At 41.1% G+C, this 26289-nt stretch overlaps 1 protein-coding gene across 3 annotated transcripts in view; it reads right to left on the bottom strand.

The window, feature by feature from the left end:
* LOC139383822 (gamma-aminobutyric acid receptor subunit beta-1-like) overlaps positions 1 to 26289 on the bottom strand; it is a 49616-nt gene that overhangs the window by 7074 nt on the left and 16253 nt on the right. The window contains exons 4-7 of one of the 3 annotated variants that reach the window (XM_071128393.1): positions 19316 to 19536; positions 9503 to 9585; positions 2734 to 2868; positions 2336 to 2488 (exon numbers count right to left, since the gene is read on the bottom strand). In XM_071128393.1, coding sequence (XP_070984494.1) covers positions 2336 to 2488; positions 2734 to 2868; positions 9503 to 9585; positions 19316 to 19536 — 592 coding nt within the window. The remainder of the gene's footprint in view (positions 1 to 2335; positions 2489 to 2733; positions 2869 to 9502; positions 9586 to 19315; positions 19537 to 26289) is intronic. The other 2 variants (XM_071128394.1, XM_071128395.1) reach the window with 2 other exon arrangements.

Here is a 26289-nt window from a genome sequence, read left to right as displayed (position 1 = left end):
TTGAGAGAGAGTAGTAAGCAGCCTGAAACTCCTGAAACCTGTAGCAGTAGCTATTGCACTGATTGAGGGAGACAATGCCATCCTGTCTGATGTTCAGTCTCTGCTTGCAGATGTACGGATTTATTCTCTTACTTCCCTGCCCATTTCATTGTTGCTCCAAGCAGAGGAAACTGCAGTCCTGAAATGCATCAAAAAGCATGAAGACTTCTGCCTGAAGCCCATATACGCCGCAGCGTACATGTTGGACCCCAAGTGTGCTGGCAAGAGCATCCTGTCTGGTGCAGAGATCAACAAGGCCTATGGTGTCATCACTACCGTGTCTCGCCACCTTGGCCTGAATGTGGGCAAGGTTCTTGGCAGTCTGGCGATGTACACTTCCAAGCAAGGGCTTTGGGATGGAGATGCAATATGGCAGTCGTGCCAACATATCTCATCAGCCACCTGGTGGAAGGGACTTTATGGATCTGAGGCTCTTTCCCCTGTTGTCTACATCGTCCTCCAAATCCGACCAACATCAGCTGCCTCAGAGCGCAACTGGTCCTTGTTTGGGAACACACACACACACCAAAGCACGCAACAGGCTGACCAATACAAGGGTTGAAAAATTGGTGGCCATCCGGGCAAATTCGAGGCCTTTTGAGCCCGACAACGAGCCATCCTCAACAAGGTTGGAAAGTGACAGTGAAGATGAGGCCTCAGAGTGGACATTGAGGAGGTCCAGGGAGAATACATGGAAGCCTGAGAGAGGGACGACCAAAGCTTTAGTGTCTAGACTATCATTTTACAGATGTATGTTAAAAATGTTTTTGGGAGATGCGATGGATCATTGTGGATCATTCAATATTCACTTTCTTTTGTTGTTCAGTGAAATCATCCCATGTGAAGAGTCAACTCATTTAATTAAAGTTCAATTCGTAACCATTTTTAAAATGTTTTATTTCCATTGGAAGGATTTAATCATTTGCAATTATGTCTACTTATGATAAGGTAAAATGTTTGTCTCCATATGATATGGTAAACATATCCAATGCAAAAAACATCTACATTTAAAATGGTATTAATTAAGGACGCACAATATAAATCGCTGAACGTATCGGAATCGGACGATATTAGCTAAAAATGCCAACATCGGTATCGGCCCGATGTCTAGTTTAACGCCAATGTCAAAAACTGACATAAACATGACATAATGACGCCACTTAAAATGTTGCACTACACGTGCAACACAGCATTCCGAACCTAGCCCACAATGTCTGCTGTGTGGATCGAGTAGTCAACAAGTCGAGCAGTCATTTGAAAGAGTAAGAAAATTTCAGCTAGACAACTCAAAGGGGTTAACGTCAAGATAATGGAATTCATTGCCCTTAACAATCAACCGTTCTCTGTCGTGGGTGATGACGGCTTTCTTTACTAGTCGAGCACCGGTACAAACTAACGTTACCAAGTGCGCTATTGTTCAGATGTTACCCTACCGGAGTTACAGTAATAGCATCACTGCTATTAGCTTCACAACATACTATGGAATGCCGTTTGGGTCTTTGCATGTCAAAAAAAGATACGTCAAATAACACTATTTGACGATAACACACACTTCACGTGTTAAATAAGCTTTTAATTTGACATGTCAAATAACACAGTTCTATTATAGAATGTTATGTGTTCTGAATTTGCGCGTGCAAGCCAAGCACCACCACTACTATCAGTAGCACTGTAAAAGCTGTACAAAAATGTCTGCAAACACTGGCCACGAACATTGTGTTTACAAAACCGCGTTGGTAATAAAGCATTATTTGTTCGACCGCAACTTCTGAGGTAGCTAGCTAGCTTTATCTTGGTACCTAGATAGCACCAATACAACCATCCTGAAAACAATGACCAGTAGAAACTGCAGTCATTTTCACTATTCTTAGCAATGATTTAGGAATCATTGTGAATACGTATTAGCTAGGTAGCCAAAATGATTTAGTTATTTTTAGTTTCAGTTTACTAAAATAACCTTGGTGTACACTCTGCCTAAGGGGAACTGTGTGTGTGTAAGTATACTCTACCTAGGGGGCTTTGTGTAAGGGTACACTCTGCCAAGAAGGGAAGTGTGTAAATATACACCTAAGAGGCTGTGTGCAAGTACACACTGCCGTGGGGACTGTCCGTCGAGGGACTCACTATAACTAGAAGTATTTGCTCGGCTGTGTGAAGAGGCACATTCTGCCTGCCTGGAAGGCAGTACAACACATGCCTACATCTGGTAACCCAAAGCTACTAAAGACATTCAGACGTGACTCTTTATTGAACCCCTCCACAAGGACAACCCATAGAATAACCCAAAGACACCGACCTAAAGCGACTCTGGCCGCAGACGCGTCATAGTTGATCCAGAAGGAGACCCAGGATAGGATGGTGATCAGGGTTGAGGGCATGTAGGTCTGTAGGATGAAGTAGCCAATGTTCCTCTTCAGCTTAAAACTCAGAGAGAGCCTCGGGTAGGAGCCTGGGAGACCAAACACAGTTTTCACGTCGGAGTAGGATGAAGTTTCCCACTAGACGCTGAACTAAGGTCAGTTTAGCATTTAGGGGTAAGATTATCCTATTTTCTGTGCCTGAGAGAACTTCTACCCGGTGCTTATGTGGCAGTTACAATCTGCCACACTCTCTAACGTTAGACACTCTTAAGTGGAACATCAGAAACTTTAATTAATAATACACTCTTGTAAGGGTTAGTAATCAGATTGTTACCTGTAGCAAACACTGCTTTTGTGGATTGGATGTGGTAGTCTATTATAGAGAATTGGGGCAGTTCGATGTTCTCCACCCCAGTCACTGAATTATCACCTTTCCAGTAGAACTCGATGTCATCAGTGGTGTACCCATCTGCGAGAGGGAGAGACTGTTACATCATCTAAAATGGACAGACGGCCAGTGTACCCAGCTGAGAATCTAACAGAATGGAACGTCATTCAACATGAACAGGCAGAAACCTGTGTCATTGAGAGTTTACTTGTCTGAAGCGGTGGCTCAAGTCTTTTTCTAACACTTCTCTTTGCCTGGTCTTAGTTGGAAAATGAATGAAACAGTCAGTTATTGGCCTTTCAGTAATTAGGCAAACTTAATTGGACTGGGTTGGCTTTTTCTCCCGTCAGACTCCTCCGCTTATCTAAAGGGAACCGCAGGATTTCAGGGAATTAGTTGCTTCTCATTACTGCCTGTACTCAATCAGTGGTTTTGTCTTTCTTTCCCATTCATTTAATTTATGTGTGAGAGGGTCTTGGGTTATCACATCACCCCTGATGCCATAAGTATGGGAGTATGGGAGAATGACATGTAAAGAAATGTGTAGACCAATATGGAGATAGTTGATTTCAATGAGACTACAAAGAATAGCACAGCAGCACTGGAGATGTGTTCCCATGTATCTGTGTCCACAGCCAGAAACTGGACCAGATTGCCCACTGCCAGAAACTGGACCAGATTGCCCACTGCCAGAAACTGGATCAGATTGCCCAGTGCCAGAAACTGGACCAGACTGCCCACTGCTAGAAACTGGACCAGACTGCCCATTGCTAGAAACTGGACCAGACTGCCCATTGCTAGAAACTGGACCAGACTGTACACAGCCAGAAACTGGACCAGACTGTACACAGCCAGAAACTGGACCAGACTGTACACAGCCAGAAACTGGACCAGACTGTACACAGCCAGAAACTGGACCAGACTGTACACAGCCAGAAACTGGACCAGACTGTACACAGCCAGAAACTGGACTAGACTGTACACAGCCAGAAACTGGACCAGACTGTACAAAGACAGAAACTGGACCAGAATGCCCACAGCTAGAAACTTTGCACCTGCTATTTCCGTGAGGGTATAACATGAAAAATATATAATGACATCCACGCTAGCAGTAACCTTAGTCTTGATTGTTCTTTTATTTGTATTTTTTAGAGGGTAGATCGGCATTAATATTGTAGATACTGTACAGTATATTGTGGCTTCTATCTATGTAATTGTCTGCATCATTTCCATATATATACACACACATACACACACACACACATACAGTACAAGTAAAAGGTTGACACACCTACTCATTCCAGAGTTTCTTTATTTTGACTATTTTCTACATTGTAGAACAATAGTGAAGACATCAAAACTATGAAATAACACATATGGAATCATATAGTAACTAAAACAGTGTTAAACAAATCAAAATATATTTTATATTTGAAATTCTTCAAAGTAGCCACCCTTTTGCCTGATGACAGCTTTGCACACTCGGCATTCTCTCAACCAGCTTCATGAGGTAACCTGGAATGCATTTCAATTAACAGGTGTGCCTTGTTAAAAGTTCCTTTGTGGAATTATTTTCCTTAATGCGTTTGAGCCAATCAGTTGTGTTGTGACAAGGTAGGGGTGGTATACCGAAGACAGCCCTATTTGGTAAAAGACCAAGTTCATATTTTGAGAAGAACAGCTTTAATAAAAGACAGTCCATCATTAATTTAAGATATGAAGGTCAGTCAATCCAGAACATTTGAAGAACTTTGAAAGTTTTTTCAAGTGCAGTAGCAAAAACCATCAAGTGCTGAAATGAAACTGGCTCTCATGAGGACCGCCACAGGAATGGAAGACCCAGAGTTACCTCTGCCGCAAAGGATAAGTTCATTAGAGTTACCAGCCTCAGAAATTGCAGCCCAAATAAATGCTTCACAGAGTTCAATTAACCGACATCTCAAAATCAACTGTTCAGAGGAGACTGCGTGAATCAGGCTTTCATGGTCGAATTGCTGCAAAGAAACCACTACTAAAGGACACCAATAATAAAAAGAGACTTGCTTGGGCCAAGAAACACGAGCAATGGACATTACACCCAACACCCCTTCAGGCTGTGCAAGGGCTATTTGATGGAGTGCTGCATCAGTTGACCTGGCCTCCACAATCACCAGACCTCAACCCAATTGAGATGGTTTGGGATGAGTTGGACTGCAGACTGAAGGAAAAGCAGCCAACAAGTACTCAGCATATGTGGGAACTCCTTCAAGACTGTAGGAAAAGCATTCCATTTGAAGTTGATTGCGAGAAGAAAAAAAAATGTCCCCTTTATTTAACTAGGCAAGTCAAAAACAAATTCTTATTGACAATGATGGCCTAGGAACAGTGGGTTAACTGCCTTGTTCAGAATGACAGATTTTTACCTTGTCAGCTCTGGGATTTGATCTTGAAACCTTTCGGTTACTAGTCCAACGCTCTAACCACTAGGCTACCTGCCGCCAAGAATGTGCAAAGTGTGTTACACTTTTTTGGTTACTACATGATTCCATGTGCGCTACTTCATAGTTTATGTCTTCACTATTATTCTACAATGTAGAAAATAGTAAAAATTAAGAAAAGCCCTTAAATGAGTAGGTGTCCAAAATTTTGACTGGTGTATATATATATATATATATATATATTTAAATTCTTTATTCTTTTCCCATACAGCGCCCTTAACCACGACGCCACCCGGGAGGCCCCGACACAGTACATATATTAATTATCTTTTGTTTGTTTTTAGTCCCAGCCTTTAGCTACCCTCAACCCCTCCAATATATCTCTGAAGACCTTGGAGTTTTGATTTCTAGCTGCCATATATTTTTCCACTGTCATGTTTCACAAAATATCTGAATCTTCCTATTCTCATAGCTTCTACAGATTGCATCTAAAAAAGTCACATTTTTGCTAAGAGTATTATTATACTATTGATCAATTGACTATGACTTTTCAATTCACCCAGCAGTGCTATTTGCAGAGTTAGCACCAAGTAAATGTTGCAATTTTTCAGACATTCCTGAATCTGCGACCAAAACAAGCTAAATATGGGCAGTACCAAAACAAGTGATCTAATGATTCTGTCGCTTTACAAAATAATCTGCAGAGATGGTTATATCCCCTATATACAGGGCATTCAGACCACTTCCCTTTATCCACATTTTGTTACGTTACAGCCTTAATCTAAAAAGTATTCCATTTATTTCTCCCCCTCATAAATCTACACATAATGACAAAGCGAAATCAGGTTTTTTGAGATGTTTGCAAATTTATACAACATACAAAACAGAAATACCTTATTTACATAAGTATTCAGACCCTTTGCTATGAGACTTGAAATTGAGCTCAGGTGCATCCTGTTTCCATTGATCATTCTTGAGATGTTTCTACAACTTGATTGGAGTCCACCTGTGGTAAATTCAATTGATTGGACATGATTTGGAAAGGCACACACCTGTCTATATAATGTCCCACAGTTGACAGTGCATGTCAGAGCAAAAACCAAGCAATGATGTCAAAGGAATTGTCTGTAAACCTCAGAGACAAGATTTTGTTGAGGCATAGATCTGGGGAAGGGTATTAATTAAAACAGTTCTGCAGCATTGAAGGTCCCCAACACAGTGGCCTCCGTCATTCTTAAATGGAAGAAGTTTGGAACCACCAAGACTCTTCCTAGAGCTGGCCGCCTGGCCAAACTGAGCAATATGGGGAGAAGGGCCATGGTCAGGGAGGTGACCAAGAACCCGATGGTCACTCTGACAGAGCTCCAGAGTTCCGTCTCTGCAGCACTCCACCAATCAGGCCTTTATGGTAGAGTGGTCAGACGGAAGCCACTCCTCAGTAAAAGGCACATGACAGCCCGCTTGGAGTTTGCCAAAAGGCAGGTAAAGAAACAAGTTTCTTCTTTCTGATGAAACCAAGATTGAACTGTTTGGCCTATATACCAAGTGTCATGTCTGGAAGAAACCTGGCACCATCCCTACTGTGAGGCATGGTGGTGGCAGCATCATGCTGTGGGGATGTTTTTCAGCGGCAGGGACTGGGAGACTAGTCAGGATCGAGGGAAAGATGAATGAAGCATAGAGAGATCCTTGATGGAAACCTGCTCCAGAGTGCTCAGGACCTCAGATTGGGGCGAAGTTTCACCTTCCAACAGGACAAAGACCCGAAGCACACAGCCAAGACAACACAGGAGTGGCTTCGGGACAAGTCTCTGAATGTCCTTGAGTGGCCCAGAGAGCCTGGACTTGAACCCGATCGAACACCTCTAGAGAGACATGAAAATAGCTGTGCAGCGATGCTCCCCATCCAACCTGGCAGAGCTTGAGAGGATCTGCAGAGAAGAATGGAAGAAACTTCCCAAATACAGGTGTGCCAAGTTTGTAGCATCATACCCAAGAAGACACAAGGCTGTAATTGTTGCCAAAGGTGCTTCAACAAAGTACTGAGTAAAGATTCTGAAGACTTATGTAAATGTAATATTTTAGTGTTATGTTTAATAAAGTAGCAACAATTTCTAAAAACCTGTTTTTGCTTCGTCAGTATGGGGTATGGTGTATAAAAAAGAAATACAATTTTAGAATAAGGCTGTAATTTAACAACATTTGCAAAAAGTTATAGGGTCTGAATACTTTATGAATGCACTGTATATAACATTCTATTGGTTGCAAGACTTTTGTATCATCATTTAAATTGAAATACTCTTAAGATTTGAATCTGGCATCATTTTGACTATCAGTTCATAAACCATGTTCCATGGAATCGGTACATTGAAAATCTCCTCCCAACTATTTTGCAACCTGTATTTTTTATTTATCTGTTATTTTACCAGGTAAGTTGACTGAGAACACGTTCTCATTTACAGCAACGACCTGGGGAATAGTTACAGGGGAGAGGAGGGGGATGAATAAGCCAATCGTAAATTGTGGATTATTTAGTGACCGTGATGGTTTGAGGGCCAGATTGGGAATTTAGCCAGGACACCGGGGTTAACGCCCTTACGATAAGTGCCATGGGATCTTTAATGACCTCAGAGAGTCAGGACACCCATTTAACATCCCATCCAAAAGACAGCACACTACACAGGGCAGTGTCCCCAATCTCACTGCACCTGGGGCATTGGGAAATTCTTTAGACCAGAGTGCCTCCTACTGGCCCTCCAACACCACTTCAAGCAGCATCTGGTCTCCAATCCAGGGACTGACCAGGACCAACCCTGCTTAGCTTCAGAAGCAAGCCAGCAGTGATATGCAGGGTGGTATCCTGCTGGTAAATGTATGGTACATCTGTAATTTTTGTTGGTCCTTAAATGAAACTGGTATACTTTTTTTTTTTTCATCACAATTTTATTTAGACAATTTTGGTCTTTAATGCATGGCCGATAGACAAGTGCCTTACCTTCTCCCTTTCCACATGCTTCCTCCATTTTTGTGTTAATGCTGCAATCAGTTGGTTGTAATTTTGGATAGAGCAGACGTTTCCATAATTTTTGTTAACTGCATATAACCTTGTCATAATGACCAAAGCTAAGCATCCATGTCTGTTGCACTGATTTAACAATCCATGCAGGTAGCATGTATTATTCAACTGAAACACTCCGGCCAAGTTTGATTTAACAAGAATTGCCAGTTTGCATAGTTGACGTAAAGTGCTGTTTGTTTTCCTGCTTAATGTACGTCATGTCCTCAATTGGGAAGATATTTTGCCAAGATTTGGAAAAAAGTTATCCCTTAAATGAGGTACATAGACCTGTTTAACAGAATAATGTGTGAAAATATACCGACTTGAGAGAAAGTTGTCACGAGATGTGTAGATTAATTAAAACAGAACGAGAAGAATGTTATAATTGAAGGATGTAGCTAGTGCCGGTTTCAGTGACCCAGATTATGTTAATTCCTGAATTAAAAAGCATGCTCAATAGAAAATCTCCATTGAAATTGCCTTTTAGTCCATGAATAGGCTCAATCTTGGTCAGGGAAACTGGTCCTTAGGATTTATTCAAAAGCACCCATAGTCATGTAGACCTTTTATTTATGTATAGGCACAAGCTTTCAAAAACATGCCCAGTAATCAGTGCCGCCTCTGCCTATACGCAGACTACGCATTGTGTGTAGAGCCCCGCGACCGCTAGGGGGACACGACCACCAAAAATATACAAAATATATATTTTTTAAATGTTTTGAGTCTCAACTTACTGAAAAGTAGAATACATACGGTGCAACTTCCCAATACATTCGAAATTTGGTTGTGCATCAGCAGTTTTCACTTGTTATGTCAATCACTGACAGCCACTCAATTAGCCCATGTCAGCAATTTTTTGTAGATTGCTTGGTACGGTAGTCTAGCCAGCTATCGAAACATTGTAGTAATCATCACCAAATTACTGACCAGTGCTCACAGGGCATGCGCCCAGGGACCCTGACCTCCAGGGGGCTCCCATTGATATCTCTCTCAGATACTCATTTTGTGATGGTATGGAGAGAACATGATTTTTTTTTTTATATAGAATTGCAGGAAATTATTCGCTGCCAAGGGGGGTGACACTAAAATGTTTTGCCTGCAAGGTGGGAGGGGCCCACCAAACAAATCCAGCTTAAGGCCCCCAAAAGGCTAGGGGTGGCTCTGCCAGTAGTGATAAATAGCCCACATGAAGCTGAGATAAGTCTCTACACTACAGTGATTTTACAGTGATGTCACTCACAGCTCTCGATCTCCAGGGTGCAGTTCTGCTCATCCAGTGGGTATCTACGCAAGTCCATCATGCAAGCTGCAGTAGTGGTGATCCTGAGACAGAGAGAGAGAGAGAGAGATATAGATAAAGAGTGAGGGGGGTGGGTATGTCGAGAGAGAGAATCTCTACCTTCCCCCACCCCTCTCTCTCTATCATTTGCATATACTGTATCTAGCACAGAAATGTGAAATATACCCCCACATCCGATAGTAGTCCTATCTCATTAACCCTTACCATAATGTACAGATGTAGGATATTAATTTGATCACCCTGTTTGCCATTAGACTTGCAATGCAGGAAACTTGAAAACTTGTAGTGTATTTGATGTTAAAGGATTCTAAAGTTTGCAATTTCCACTTTATTTTCATTGCGAAAAATGTATTAATCCCTACAAAAAAGTTCATTAATTATAATCCACATAACTCACAATTCCTGTTGTTGCAGGACTATTTTCCTGCTGTAGCAAACTGGTTCAAATTAAGATGCTACATCTGTGTGTCTTTATTAGCGCAGGGCATATAGTATACAATGTGTGAAGATCATAAATCAGGAGTAGTATGTTATGGTCAGGAACACTTGAGAAACAATAGTTAAATATGAGACCTATGTAAAATGTTTTTTTGGGGGCGGAGGTGTATTACATTTCATAAAATGTCATGTAAACCCTTCCAGGTGCAGTGAAAAAGGTTGACCTAATAACAGAGAGAAATGAAAAACGCATCCATTTCGCACACATTGACTCAGGAAGCACACAATGTACATACTGTACTCAGCGGTCTGTCGTACAAATCTCTCCATGGTTTCACTGGAAATGTAACTCTTTTTCACTCCCATAATTGCCTTCATACTGCGCCCTCCCTGTTTAAAATGCTCTGTTACATCTTAATTACCACTACGATTAATTAAGAATGAACACCAGCGGACTTTAAAATCTGTGACTTCTTCACTTTTAGGTGTCATTTGAAAGAGCACACTTCAATTTGACGATTGCGGATTGCATTTGTGAGTGCTTTTATTCTTGTAGTATTGATTAAACCCAAAATGTTTGCAAACAGTGAAGTAAGTGGCTGTGCTTATGTATTCATGACGTTTATTTGGTCTCTGACAGAAAAGGGTCAAGGTTGTGACCACATTTTATTACAAGCTGCTTGCCGAGGGGTTGGCTGGCCCTTGGGGGGGAAAGGGTCAGAGTCACATCCCTTGTGGAGTTCTCAATGTTCACAAACCACATACGATGAGAATAGGTCAATTTCATAGATTTTTATGTAAACTGCTTATGTTGAGTAAAAGATTACTTTAGACAGTGTGCTGGTGTCACTGTTCACAGATAACATTAGACGTTCAGAGAAGTGCATTTGTTTATACAACATATGCACTTTACTGTTCTGGCTCATAATAATGGCCGGAACGGAGCAAACGGAATAGCATCAAACACATGGAAACCATTTGTTGACATTTCCATTGATCCTCTGCCGTTTCCCCATTACTCTCTAGCTTCTCCTGCCGCAAAATGTCAAACATCGCTGAGCGCCTAAAACTCACTCAAGCTGCCACTTGCTCATTTTGGATGAAGAACCGATTGCCAAAACCTGGAAAGCATAGTAGTACATGCTACATTTTGAATCCTCCCCTAGCCCCTACTACCTATCTGAAAGTATTGGATAGTTATTGCCTATTAGAGGGCAAGGCTGAGCTATAACCATGCAGTTCAGTATACCAATCCAATCTTTTCAGATCCAGATGTAGCCAAGGGGCTAGAGGCTAGGAATCGATTTGGAATGTAGCATTAGAACCATGCACAGGTAAAGGGCATCCCAAAGTCCAGTGGCTGTATGCAGTGCATTAGTTCTGGTCTTCGTCCAATCCAAGAGCCCTGCCCTGTAAAAGCTAATCTCACTGGCCCATAGCCACTTTCCTCACCAAGTGATAGCGAGTGTCCAGTGGGACCAATATCTGTCAATTTCAGCCGCAACGATGTTGTGAACTAAAAAGCTCTAGGCATAATTTATCTTACACTGCAGCTAAAAATTCTGTGACTGTGGACCATGTCTCGGACACACCAAATGCATTAGGGAAGTCTGGATGAATTATAAAGCAGCTGCAGAGATGGGGTAAAAATAGAGCACCGTAGGGGCGTCAGTAAGGGTGTACCCTACCGTCCAGCAGAGAGCTCGCTATAAGCGCTAAACCCACTCCCAATTACCCTGGTGTTTAACATCCCCTCCACGTCAGATCAATACAGATCAAACACACATCAGGAACAGAGGTGGGCTTTGCATCCGTGATGGTAATGAGCGTCATGATTGATACGTGATAGATGTTACGAGCGTGACTGACTGCAGCATTAGTATTGGATTGTGTTTTCTGAGATGGCGAATGCAGCTGGCGAGAGTAATGCATTGTTAATGTGAGAGGAATAATTACTGATATTGGAGAAGTGATGCTATTGAAGTGTCTGCAGTTATACTAGTATAGTGATTTAACCAGGATAGTCCACTCAGGGGAAGATGAAGGTAAGACATGCTCAACTCTATTGTCTTACTGTGTTTGTTTTTTTACTGAAAGAGTGTGCTAGCTAGAGCGCTGATCTGTTAAATAACCTGTCAAATTTGACTGAGCATAAAGCTTTTTGTTACATGACCGCTATACTTCATGAAATGTTAAATCACACACACACACACTCTTTTCCTTCACATGCTGAAGCACCGGGAGAAGAAGTGTCAGTGCTGCCTAAAAATGAGTAATTACCAGATATGAACGTGATGCTAGATTGATTAAAGGTTGAACTAAAAATACGTTGCAATATTCAATCAATCTTCATTGAGCATAACTAATAGGCCTACTGTTTGATAGCGTGTGCAGTGACCATTCAGACCATATGCATATGGGTGGATACTATAAACACGTGAAGGTAACAGCAGACATGTGTACACTACAGTAACTGGTGAGGTCATTCCAGTCAGCCTAAATATAGCTGGCTCACTGTAGACAGCAGGCAGCAGCACACTGGCTGAATAAGTTTGTTAGTCTGCGGGGAATAATAATTCTGCAGCATTCGAATGTGAAGAGGTCTCACTGCTCAATGTGAAACTGTGAGAATTGTGTGTGAGAAGCAAAGGAGAAAAGTTGTCATAATGACATGCAAGTTATTTCTGGGTGCGCTTGTGAGGGAGGCGGGGATAGAAGAAGGGAGGAAGACAATGAGGGGAAGAGTGGTATTCACATTATACAGAGAAAGACATGAGAGCAGGGGAAACACTGACACTGACAGATAGCCACATGAATTACATGCTCATGGTGCAGAGTAACTGTCTGTTAGTGCAATCTATTATGACAGTGCTTAAGACATTGCCGTGGTTCAGGACATTAATAACTTAGTAATGTTTTTTTCTGGGTATTTTGTAGGTCTTATTGTCCTCAGTACTACCCAATTTATTTTTTTACTTTCACTCTGTTCTTTTTTAAATTTTCCAATTGTTATGTGGCTAATTCCTAAAGAGGATGCTCCTCTTGTGGTCATGCCATAGACTTATAGGGGTTTTAGCTGGGCACTTGAGGGGTGGCAGTATTGAAACAGGTTTATGGGAGAGTCCCAGGTTTTTATCTGGACCACACGGATAGGTGGTTGAAGAAGTGTTTTAGGATGCTAAAGGAGAGTTACAGGTACAGGGGTGGTATGATAGTATCAGTGACAACACCCCCTTCTGGGATTAGGGAAGACAATTGGAGGTTTACTTAGAATCAGTTGCAGCTGCAGTATGTTTAGCAGTGCATATATTATGGTAGAGGTACATGGGTAGATGTCAGGCATTGATTCTGGTAGTGTTGGTAAGTATGGATAAATTCTAGGTGTCTAGCAGCTTGATCATCATGGTCATTTGTGGTAGTATGTTTACAGGCATATCGTATGGTAAGTATTGAAACATTATACCATTATGGTAAGTGGTGAAATAAGTATAGCTAGTTATAATTGTAATGACTTAGGAGGTAATAAGAAAAGGACGATCAGTCTAACTGGCTAAAAGAGAAAGAATATAATATATATTGTTTACAGGAAACTCACTCTACAATTACAGATGAGGTTGTATGGAAAAAGGACTGGGAAATATATTTATGTCATGGTCAAAGAAACTCAAAAGGGGTGATGATATTAATAAATAACAATTTTGATCCGAATGTGCAAACTGTCCAAACAGATCCGAAAGGAAGGTGGATCATTTTAAATATGCTATAGGACAATAAACACATTTGGCTAATTGGTCCAAATAATAATGATCTACACTTCTTCAAAATGATATATACTGTACTAATCTATCAAGCTCAAAAGCAACCAATTACTCTATTATTATGACAGGAGATTACAATACAGTTTAAGTACCTCAATGGATAGTAAAGGAAATCACGCTACAAACTATCACCCTCGTGCAATTAAGGAAATTACAAATATTATGGACACATTAGAACTAGTGGATATATGGAAGCTTAAAAATCCAGACTCAGGGAGATATACATGGAGGAGGCTTAATCAAGCTAGTCGTCTTGATTACTTTCTTGTATCCTTCGCACTGGCACCAAAAGTAAGAAAAGTTTTGATAGGGGACAGAAGGCAGTCGAGCCATCAAATACTGTATTTGGCATCCGCATTTATAACTGACTTTTGCCTGCATAACATAGACAACAGATCCCCTTATTGTATGGGACACTATTAAAATGTGCCTTAAGAGGATAAATTATGCAATTCAATATTCATCTTTAAAAAATATATATTTGGGCCATATATATTAACAAAGGAAATAGAAGAAATAACAATACAGATGGATAGCAATAAAAACTGTACCATAAAGGTACAGATTAAGTTAGAGGGAGAAAAAAAAAATTGAGGAACTTATTCGGGAACAATCAAGTATAATGTATTACAAAAATAAACCGAGTTGGATGGAAAATGGTGAAAAATGAACCAAATTATTTTAGAATTTTCAACATAGAAATGCTACCAAAAAGTATTTACAGAAACTTGTTACAGATGATGGAGTCATCCATGATTCACCAAATTATATGAAAGAGAAAGCAAAAGTACTTTAAACATATGTTCTATTTTTCAGTCTCCTCCATTTCCACAAGCTAAAGTTAACTGTAAGGAATTTGTTCCTAATAATAGAGTAAAATGAACACCTGTACAGAAAGACTTGTATTGCAACGTATTGATGCAATTAAAGCCTTTAGGCCAGGGAAAACTCCAGGGCTAGATGGCATAGCAGTTAAGATATATGAAACCTTTTTTGATCTATTCAAAGATCCAGTATTAGCACATTTGAACCATTCCTATAAAAATGGTAAACTATCAGGTGCTCAGCAAGGTTTGATTTCACTATTACTGAACCAGGACCCAGGTGGTAACTATAAATATCCAGTCTATCTAAAAAAAACTTTAGGACCCCTACACTTCAGTGTTGTGATGCAAAAATACTTGCAAAATGCATAGAATTAATCGCAGAGAATTAAAAAGGTGTTGTCGGATATTATTCATCCTGACCAGACAGGGTTTTTTCAATAGAATATTATGAAAAATCTAGGAAACCAGGTCTGGTATTCAGAGCAGATTTTGAAAAAGCTTTTGATAAAGTACGGCTAGAATTTATATATAAATGTCTGGACTATTTTAATTTTGGGGAATCTCTTATAAAATGGGTTAGAGTTATGTAGAGTAACCTCGGGGTTAAAATAATAAGTAATGGCTTCTCAGAAAGTATTAAACTGTCAAGAGGAGTAAAACAAGGTTGTTCACTGTCAGCATATCTATTTATTATGGTCATCAAAATGTTAGCTATTAAAATCAGATCCAATAATAATAATAATAATAATAATAATAATAATAATAATAATATAGAAGAGCTGGACATCCAGGTCTTAAAAACAAAGGTATGCTGATGACTCACATTTCCTCTTAAATCTACAATCTGGATCCCTGCACAGCCTCAAAGGATCTAGATCATTTTTCTAACCTCTCTGGATTACAACCGAACTATGATAATTGTACCTTATTATGTTTTGGATCGCAAAAAAAATAAAACTTTTACATTACCGTGTAGTTTACCCAGTGGTGTAAAGTACTTAAGTAAAAATACTTTAAAGTACCACTTAAGTCGTTTTTTGGGGTATCTGTACTTTAATTTACTATTTATATTTTTGAGAACATTTACTTCACTACATTCCAAAAGAAAATAAATGTACTTTACTTCATAAATTTTCCCTGACACCCAAAAGTACTCGGTTACATTTTGACAGGAAAATGGTCCAATTCACACACTTATCAAGAGAACTTCCTTGGTCATCTCTACTACCTCTGATCTGGCGGACTCACTAAACACAAATGCTTTGTTTGCAAATTCTGTCTGAGTGTGGGAGTGTGCCCCTGGCTATATACGTCAATAAAAAATAAAATGGTGCCGTACTTTGCTTGATTTAAGGAATAAATTTTACTTTTGATACTTAAGTACATAGCAATTCCATTTGTTTTTGATACTGAAGTATATTTAAAATCAAATACTTTAAAAAAAATGCTATTTAAAATCTTTTACTTTTACTCAAGTAGTATTTTACTGGGTGACATTCCCTTTTACTTGAGTCATTTTTTTATTAAGGTTTCTTTACTAAGTATGACAATTGAGTACTTTTCCTCCACTGAGTTTACCAATAAAATGGTCTGGAGGTGAAGTGGACATACTCGGTATTCATATCCCTGAAGAAATAAAGGAACTTACTACAACAAATTTGAACCGAAAGTTAGCTGTTTTTGCTAAGGTCTCACTACCATGGAAAGGTAAATTCCTGTCTTATTTGTAGAAAAATCACCCTGATTAGTTATTTTGTCAAAACCCAGTTTACCCATTTACTTATGGCCCTGCCTACACCGAACAATTTGTCTTTTAATTTATAGGAAGAGTATTGATGGTTCCAAACTTCTTCCATTTAAGGATGATGGAGGCTACTGTGTTCTTGGGGGATCTTCAATGCTGTAGAAATGTTGTGGTACTCTTCCCCAGATCTGTGCCTTGACACAATCCTGTCTCTGAGCTCTACGGACAATTCCTTCGATCTCATGTTGTTTTTTCATGTGCAAAAATGTATAAAAAAAAACAGTATTTGTCAGTATTGTCTGTAGATTGATTTGGAAATGAATTGATTTAATCAATTTTAGAATAAGGCTGTAATGTAAGAGAGTGTGGGAAGTCAAGGGGTCTGAATACTTTCCAAATACACTGTACGTATAAAGTGTCCTAGGAAATGACAGCGCCATAACAAAGATATATTGTTTATTGTTAACAAACAAAGTATTATGGCAGTGGTCAGGGATATGGGGAGAACTGATGCTGAAGCATTATTAGTTACTGTAACTCTAAACTGGTACCAACACGGGATCTAGACTTCAGTACAGTACCACTGGATAACTGCATGCACTGGGCAACATTTACCTCTTAGAGAGACAAAAGAGATGGGGACTGGAGATGAGAGGTGAGCGGAGCAGGTTTTCCTGGTAGTGCTCCTGGGGAGAGCAGCGTATGGTTGAGGCAGACTGGAGCTGCCGGCGCCAGCAGGGTGAATCACCTGATCATCCTGAGAGGCATGGCTATCGCTAATGAATGTCTCCACAGGCCTGTGCCAGCCAGTACCCAGGCCACTGCTGCTCAAGCAACAGGCAGACCACTCAACTCAAACCAAGCTAACGTGGTTTTCTACAGTAGGCTAGCTTGAAATGTCAATCAATAGGATTTGTTAAAAGTACACAAGGCAATAAGACGTCATCATGCACAGAGGGGCTACTTCCTGCTTACAGACGTCAATAACAACAGAATACAAATCTGCCAAGACTATCAGTATGTGGGCATGCCCAAACTGGGAAGAGCCAATAGTGGCAATCTGTCCTGCTGTGTAGGATGATGTCATGTTGATCAGTCTACCTTTAAATGTGCCCTTCAAAGGACTAAGGAAGGCTTAAGGTGAGTTAAGTGTTTTCCTAAAGACGGGGATGGTGTGTATTGAATTTGAATTCAGTCCATTCATGGAGTGAATTGGAATTCGACGTGTAAACAAAGCAGTTGCATAAACATTGCTTTGGCAGGTTTGAATCCGGTCCTAAATGTTACCTTGATAATCATGTTTTTATTGTCATACATGTTCATGCCAGTAAACAATCAGGAGCATGCTGTTCAGCCATCTAATACATATTACCAAATCCTTTAGCGACAACTGAAACAAGAACAAATGATCTTAAATTTGCCTTGCCACCAAATGATACTACAGACCTATACACCAAAAATAACCCCTCAGATGTATTATGGGCACAGCCAATATGTATGTCGCCTAAACCAATGCTTAATCAAATGACACATCAAAGACCTTTTTTTCCACCACCATTCTAGGTTAACTCCACGCACGACTCCCCCTCAGCCCTAATTAACCTAACAAGTCACATGGAGTTGAAGAAAACACTGCAGCTCCCTCACAAAGATCTGAACCACACAAACTGCCCTCATCTAGATGTCGAGTGCAGTCACAGAAACTCATGCTAACATAGCTCATGGGCTTGATTGCCTTGTTGTCATTAGCTTCTGCCGTGATGTAACCTACCCCGGAGACCCGAAGACAGATGTTGGCGCCAGATGTTAGCTTTCAGAGCTAATGGCTAGATCAGACTTAAAACTGTCCTTTTTGTGATGGGCCCATCTCGCTGTCAACACGGGTTTGATTCCAGTTGACGGTCACATTGGTTCCGTGACTCAGATCACACCCCCTAGTGTCTTTTCAGCAGATGAGGTCAATCTGAGTCAGATTATTGTGGTGATGTAATCTTGCCTGAATTTTTGAGACAGATGTTATCTCCCAGAACTACCAGCTAGCCTTTAACTAAGTCAGTTAACTTGCTATAGCAGAGGGTAACTAACTTCTGTCCTCAAAGGCCTGTGTCCACTGGTTTTCCTTTCTACCTCACACTTAATTGATCAATTAATGTCAGTGATTGGGTAGAGCAGGACTACTTTAATCCAACCCTGATGGTCCAGGGTACTGCTGGATAACGAAAACAACACAAATGTCTTCCCAAACAAACTACACCTTTTGGCTTGAACAAACCCCCTCAAAAGAGCACGTTTGACGGAATCCACATTCAGCGCGGGCATGATTACAAGAAATGCCCCCTGACTGAAGTAATAAACATGTATTGGATCTTCCCTACAGTTCTGCCTCGTAGCTCCAAAAAAGTATATCTAACTAGAAAAACTGTCAAGTCACCATTCCCCCCCACCAAAGCGCTGAATCCCTCTGATCTCCACAGCATTATTGACAGTGGCTGCCCTTCAATTCCCTTCGTTAGCTCGGCGCGGCTGGCTTCAGCACGGCTCAGCCCTGCAGAGGCGAGGAGGGGAGCATGTAGAGTACGAGGCTACACTGCTGCTGTGCTCTGGACTGCAGGGGAGCACGGCTCCATAAATAATTCACCACCTGGGTCTTCCTCTCACGCTCCAGAGGCAGAGGAGAAAGTGCAACGGCTGTTTGAGAGGGCTTTGAGGAATGGAGGGTTTCCTTGCCCATGTTTCTGCAGTAGAGTTGCAGCACCCACACACTAAGAGATGTTGTGTAGGAGCTATGGTTGCATGTTTTTCAACCAGCCACCAGTCACACACAGACACGAAGACAAAGACACACACACAAACCTCAAACAAAAACACTGACATAACACTGACATAGGAGACCAAGAACACATAACGTTGATGCACACACACTCACCTGAGGCCATAGAGCACAGTTCCGTCAGGATGAAGTCGGATCATTCTGTTCTTCACTGTGACCCCGTGCACAAAGGACTTCTTATCGTTGATGAAGTAGGTGTCAGGGACCCAGAGTGAGTCTGCCACCCTGTTGTCCAGTGTCAGGTTGAGGGGAATCCCTGTGTAGGACAAGCGCTTGTCCCTCCAGGACTGCTGGAAGTACATAGTGATGGTGTAATCCTAGGGGGGGTGGAAGATGAAGAAGAGGAAAGGGTGGGATGATTAGGCACACAATAGGAAAGTACATGGTGTATAGTGTTTATGGGAGGGATTAGCGCTCTGTAGTTGGAGTGTTCACAGTGTGCCTGTTGGCTGTGGCATTGTGTGTGGGTGTGTATAGTTCATTTGTGAAGTATTCAGAACCCTTAATTTTTTCCACATTTTGTTACGTTACAGCCTTATTTTATTTTAACATTTATTAATTTGTTTGTTTTTTTTCCTCAATCTACACACAACACCCCTTAATGACAAAGCAAAAACCTTTTATTTTTTTATTTTAGCAAATGTATTGAAAATAAAAAACGGAATTATTACATTTACATAAGTATTCAGACCCTTTACTCAGTACTTTGTTGAAGCAACTTTGGCAGCGATTAAATCGAGACTGCTTGGGTATGACGCTACAAGCTTGGCACACCTGTATTTGGAGAGCTTCTCCCATTCTTCACTTCAGATCCTCTCAAGGATCTCTCTGTACTTTGCTCCGTTCATCTTTCCCATGATCCTGACTAGTCTCCCAGTCCCTGCCTCTGAAAACATCCCCACAGCATGATGCTGCCACCACCATGCTTCACCGTAGGGATGGTGCCAGGTTTCCTCCAGACGACGCTTGGCATTCAGGTCAAAGAGGTCAAATCTTGGTTTCATCAGACCAGAGAATCTTGTTTTTCATGGTCTGAGAGTCCAGGTGCCATTTAGCAAACTCCAAGCGGGCTGTCATGTGCCTTTTACTGAGGAGTGGCTTCCGTATGGCCACACTACCATAAAGGCCTTTTTGGTACAGTGCTGCAGCAATAGTAGAACTGGAAAGTTATACCATCTTCACAGAGGAACTCTGGAGCTCTGTCAGAGTCACTATTGTGTTCTTGGTCACCTCCCTGACCAATGCCTTTCTCCCCGGATTGCTCAATTTGGCGGGCAGTGGTTCCAAACTTATTCCATTTAGAAATGAGGCCACTGTGTTCAATGTTGCAGACATTTTTTGGTACCCTTCCCCAGATCTGTGCTCGACACAATCCTGTCTCGGAGCTCTACGGACAATTCCTTCGACCTCATGGCTTGGTTTTTGCTCTGACATACACTGTCATCTGTGGGACCTTATATATAGACAGATGTGTGCCTTTCCAAATCATGTCCAATCAATTGAATTTAGCACAGATGGACTCCAATAAAGTTGTAAAAACATCAAGGATGAGCAATGGAAACAGGATGCACCTGAGCTCAATTTCTAGTCTCATAGCAAAAGGTCTGACTACTTATGTAGTTATGTACCTATGCTTTATTTTTTGTACATTTGCAACAATTTCTAAAAACATGTTTTTGCTTTGTTATTATGAGTATTGTGTGTAGATTGATGAGGAAAAAACTAACTATTGAATCCATTTTAAAATAAGGCTGTAACATAACAAAATGTGGAAAAAGTCAAGGGGTCTGAACACTTTCTGAATGTACTGTATGTCCTTTGTGTGTTGTCTGGTTGGGTTGTCTCTGTGTATGACTCCCTGTATGAGTGTATGACTAAATGTATATGTGTGAGTGTGTTACCAATGCTCCAGACTGAGTCTCTGCTGTCAGCCGGGGTTGCACTGCAGTCTCCCACACAGTGCGCACCTTCTTTTTAAAAATGGTAACCACAGACTGCAATAAGGCCACATACTGCTGAGGTGGATTCTGTTGTGTAACGTCAGTTCTTATTAAGCGCAGCAAACAGTCGACTCTCGCTCGCTCCACTTGGCTCCTCTGCTCCTTGGAGAGGCTGAGCAGCTACAGTACTCTACTTCCATCACCTGCCCCACTGTCACTCCTGTCAAGCCCTCCGTCCAGTCCTGCCCTCAAACTCTCCCCTTTCTCTCTACCCTTGCATCAGCACCCCAAACGTCAATCTGAACATTTGCCTCTTTTACCGGTTTACTCTGTTCTCTCGGGTTTACATTTATACTTATAACAGCTACATGCACGCGCATAATGAGATTAATGCCGTTATGAGCTATTGTTGTGACTATCAATGGTTAAGTTTGAACGTTCAAGCTAGTTTAGATAAGTCATTGGGAAGTTACTGATGAGAGAGAAGAAGGATGATGTGTCAATAAACCTGGACGTGCAACATGAAGGGCTAACATTTTGGCTCTGCCATAAATACACTGTCCGATATCAGAGGGTATCTTCCCTTGCATATCGAGTGGTGTGTATCACAGTGCAAGAGAGTGAGAGGAGTGTGGGGAATAACAATAACAGAGCTGATCATTAGACGACAGAGACGGTTGCCAAGGTGCACAAGGTCCTCAAGATCACTCAAGGTTGTTGAGAAAGAGACGTGCCAGCAAACCAGCTAAATGAGAAAGACCTTAACTGCGTTTGTTGTAATTTGGTACTGCGTCGATATTGAAAATGGTGTGCCAGGTTTACCCAGCGTTTGCACCAGTGTGAAATTCCAGAGGGAGTAACAAATAAAGAGGACAAAAAGTAAAACCTACTGTGGGAAAGAAATGAGAACTAACATGAGACAGTACATTTTAATACCCATGTCTCATTTCAAAGTTCTTTGTTATATACAGTATACAATAAATGCCATTGCCTTTGAAGATAATAATAGTAAATGTTTAATCTGGCAGGATTGAATACGTTATCTAATGTTCAATTAGCTCTCTTTACATTTTTTATCAAAGGTCAAGTGAGGTGTTCCCCAGGGCTCTTTTCTGGGCCCGTCTTAAATATGGCTCTTTATGAGCCGCTGCTGCGGTTTGATCTTAGTGACAGCACTGCGGCATCTTTTCCCAATCTGAAGATTTGCTGTTGACGGGACAGCGGGAACAGGGCCAACCAAAAACAAAGGATTAACAATGAATGGAGATCATTTATATCAGCCATCCAAAAAGCCTTGCAGGCATTTTGATGAAACGCACTTCAAAATGCTTCACTTAACTGCTGGTAACATTCTTTGAGGGCTGGCAGGGCAGAGTGGCATCACTCGGGTTTCTATCAATCTAATCTGGGTTGCAAAGCTGCAGTTAAGATTCCACTCACAGCGTTCAAGCTTTCCAGTATTCGTTGCAGGTTGCGAAGATGCTTATACAGGCATTTCAGAACATGCTTCAGGGAAATAAACTTTCTGGGAAAAAAGCTTATTGGAGTTACATTTTCATATTTTATTCTCTTATTCAATTATGAAGGAACAATTTGTTGGTTATTCATGGACAAACTAAATGTTTTACAATACGAACACACTAAATAATGTGTCTGCTTTAAAACATGCCTGCTGCTTGGGCTTAGACTGCACTAGTAATTAAAAGTAGTTTCTTCAGACAGTTGAAAGAGACAACATGATGAATGCAATATGAGATTGATGTGTATGATCAGGGCCAAGAGATCTGTACCTGTCAACCCTCCACCAGGTGTCAGATATAACTGCTTCTAGAATGCAGATGTTACAGTAATTATTTTCACTATTACCCAGAATATGGAACCCTCCTTCAATTGTGGGGGTCCTGATCATACACAGCAATCTCACATTGGATTCATATAACCATATAATAAATTAAAAACAGGCTCTCTCACTCAAATGTGCATGATTAAAGGCCCAATGCTGCCGTTTTTATATCAGTATCAAATCATTTCTGGGTATCAATTAAGTACTTTACTGTAACAGGTTTCAATTAACATTGTCAAAAAGTAACAAATTGATTTTTTTTTGCAAAAAACTACTTAGCAAGCAAGAATTTTGCTATGACTGTCGGAGTGGTTTGAGTGGGGAGGGGAAAACTAGCTGTTATTGAAAATCATTTTGGAACTCGCTTTGTTATTGGTCTATTAACTAACTTAACGCCTGGTAATGTCACCAGACAAGCCGAAACTCCACCCTTGTTATTGGTCTATTAACTAACTTAACGCCTGGTAATGTCACCAGACAAGCCGAAACTCCACCCTTGTTATTGGTCTATTAACTAACTTAACGCCTGGTAATGTCACCAGACAAGCCAAAACTCCACCCTTGTTATTGGTCTATTAACTAACTTAACGCCTGGTAATGTCACCAGACAAGCCGAAACTCCACCCTTGCAAAAACGGCTGATGAGAAGGTCCTGTACAGATTGTATTTTCTATGAGGAAATAACACTGATCACATTTTTAACATGTTTATAGTGTCAGTTTCATCAGCTGTTGTACAATAGGACTCTTACACAGGTAAAACTGAATTTTGACTGCACTGGGACTTTAAGATGTGTGCAAGAAATAAAAAATTAACATAACATAGTTGATTTGCAAATGAATTGCTGTATAGGAGAACCTGCAACCTGAATAAAAAAAACCTGATAGATGTATAATGCTCGCTCTATCACCATCATAACACAGGTATGATTACATAAACCTGGAAAGTACAGCTACAAGCCTCTTACTGTACCTTACATGCAAACCAATAAATAACAGATAGGAGAATTAAAAATCCACAGGAACTGTTAGTGAGCAACATAAACCTGGGATGACATAACTTTAAGTGAGAACAGAGAAACAGAGGAGAGAGGAGGAGAGGAAGAGAGGAGGAGAGGAAGGGGGCGTTTCAGCTCTGTCCCTCATTGGGGATGAACACTTTCCTTGGAGCCTATTATTAGAAACAGCTGTTTCCCTCGACGCCCGCTTTCCCATCATCACTCTGGCACCTCAGCGTTTCCACAGCGGAAAGTCTTAAACGTGAGTGGAATACCGTTATGCATTTGAGAGCGCTAAAGCAGAGCGCCCGCTGCTGCACTGTAAACACACACACTCTCACACAGGAAGGGAAACAGGGGCAGGCGATGCCCTTGGCATGTTTCCTCTCACCCCCATTTCCTTTGTTGATGTATGATAGACAGACCTTAAGTGAGTGCTCCTCTACTCCTCTTCATATTTCACCGCACCGCGGACAACAACATGGGCTCTCTCCTACGCACGTCTGCACCACGCTATCCCCTCTGCAGTGTGCTTCTTCGTGACCTAATTCCTCCCAATCCATGCCCATCTACGGGTGCAGACATCACAGGATAGAGGGATAGGAAGAGAGGGTGGGAGGAGAGGGGTAGAGATGGTGGCGCAGTCCTCCCTCCCAGCCTAGTTACTGTCAAAACTTCAGCGGCTTTTGGCAATCATGATGAAAAAAAGTTGCTGGCAACTGGATCTGCAGATATTCATTGGATGAATGGTGTTCATTGCATGAGAGCAGACTTGCTTCAGATTTAGCTGGGCGTCATTGCAGTGTTCACTCATCCGTGCATGCATGGACGCACACACAAGTAAGCGAACCAACACAAACACAAAAGTACCAAATTCCACTATGGTGTGCAGCGCCCTCAAAAGACTACAAACATCTGCATCTATTCTTCTCTATCAATAGTATACTCTTCTGATCGTTCCCGGTGTCTTGTGTGGAAATGTTGCATAGGACTATTCATGTTGTAGTTTGGTAACGATTTGCTGTCTAACTGTCCCATTGTTGAGCTCTTGCATATGATGTATTTAGCTGACATAAGAGGATTCTGAGGTAGGAATTCCTCCATCTTGGCTGACACTATCCAAACGGGGTTGGATCCCTGACAAAAACAAACATGATATGCAATTCAGTCCCACTGAGGAAAGTTTTTGACAAAGGTCTCTGCAGCTTCTTCTGCTGTCGGACGTGCATTGAAGAAAAGTCAAGGACACTTGACTCAAGACTCATCTTTCAATCAAATTCGAAGATCCCACCAAGCGGTTCTCACAAGTCAGAGGAATCTCCAATCTGCTTAGTGTAACAGAAAAATGTCAACACTGGTTGCAGTTAAAAACCTCTATAATGTTCTGTGTTATTATGTTTCAAGGACGTCCAAGACCAAGGGCTCTATTCAATCTGATCCGCTTTAGCTGACATCAGCATAGCTGTTGTTTTGGCGGTGTCAGAGGTGGAACTGCATTTGAGCTTTCAAATCTACAAGCTTCTGCCGTTTACTTAAAGTGCACTTTGCCATTGGCTGCACGGCGTCACATTAAGATAAACTCCAAGCAGCCTTGTTTACAAGTTTGAACACTGGAATGTGAGATGTAATCTACACCTTGATTAGGCTGACAGAAATCCTCTTTTTTGTTCAATGATTTTCAATTTGAGCATCATTACTTCTATATAGCCTACACCGCCAAAACATCAGCTATTCGGGTGTCGGCTATTGCCAGGTTAGTGCTTGATCTGATTGAATCTAGGCCTTATTTTCATACATTTACTGTCAATGAGTTATTGGTCAAGATTTTAGTAATGTCTATGTCCTTTTGAGACATGAGTGCAACTTGGGTACACAACATAACTAAGAACTTGTCAGATTTTGTCACCATGTGTTACTGCAGGCGACTGACTACATTGCTGTTTGAGTGGACTGAAGCCTGTGTTATAAGTCCGTGGATAAGACTGTGTCTGTCCTAAAATGTACAAACAGACAGGCATGGCAAGGAATTGATATGTATGCATACCAGAGACGGTGTCAAATTAATTGAAATTTCAATTAATTGACAAAATAAAGTTACTGGAACTCAAATTAATTACCCCCTCGCCCCACCTCTTCCTGTCCCCTAGACCAATCACCATCCCCTCCTCTAGTCCAGTCTCTCCCCTTGTTTCCATGCCAACACCTCTGCATGAAGTCATACACATGTAAGAAAGTGACAATTCAATAAAACTATCATGGAGATTCTCTTGGTGGTGAATAGAGCAGAAAG

This window comes from Oncorhynchus clarkii, chromosome 25 (genome assembly GCF_045791955.1).
Source record: "Oncorhynchus clarkii lewisi isolate Uvic-CL-2024 chromosome 25, UVic_Ocla_1.0, whole genome shotgun sequence".
Classification (NCBI taxonomy): Eukaryota; Metazoa; Chordata; class Actinopteri; order Salmoniformes; family Salmonidae; genus Oncorhynchus; species Oncorhynchus clarkii.
This window is presented reverse-complemented; position numbering and strand designations above follow the sequence as displayed.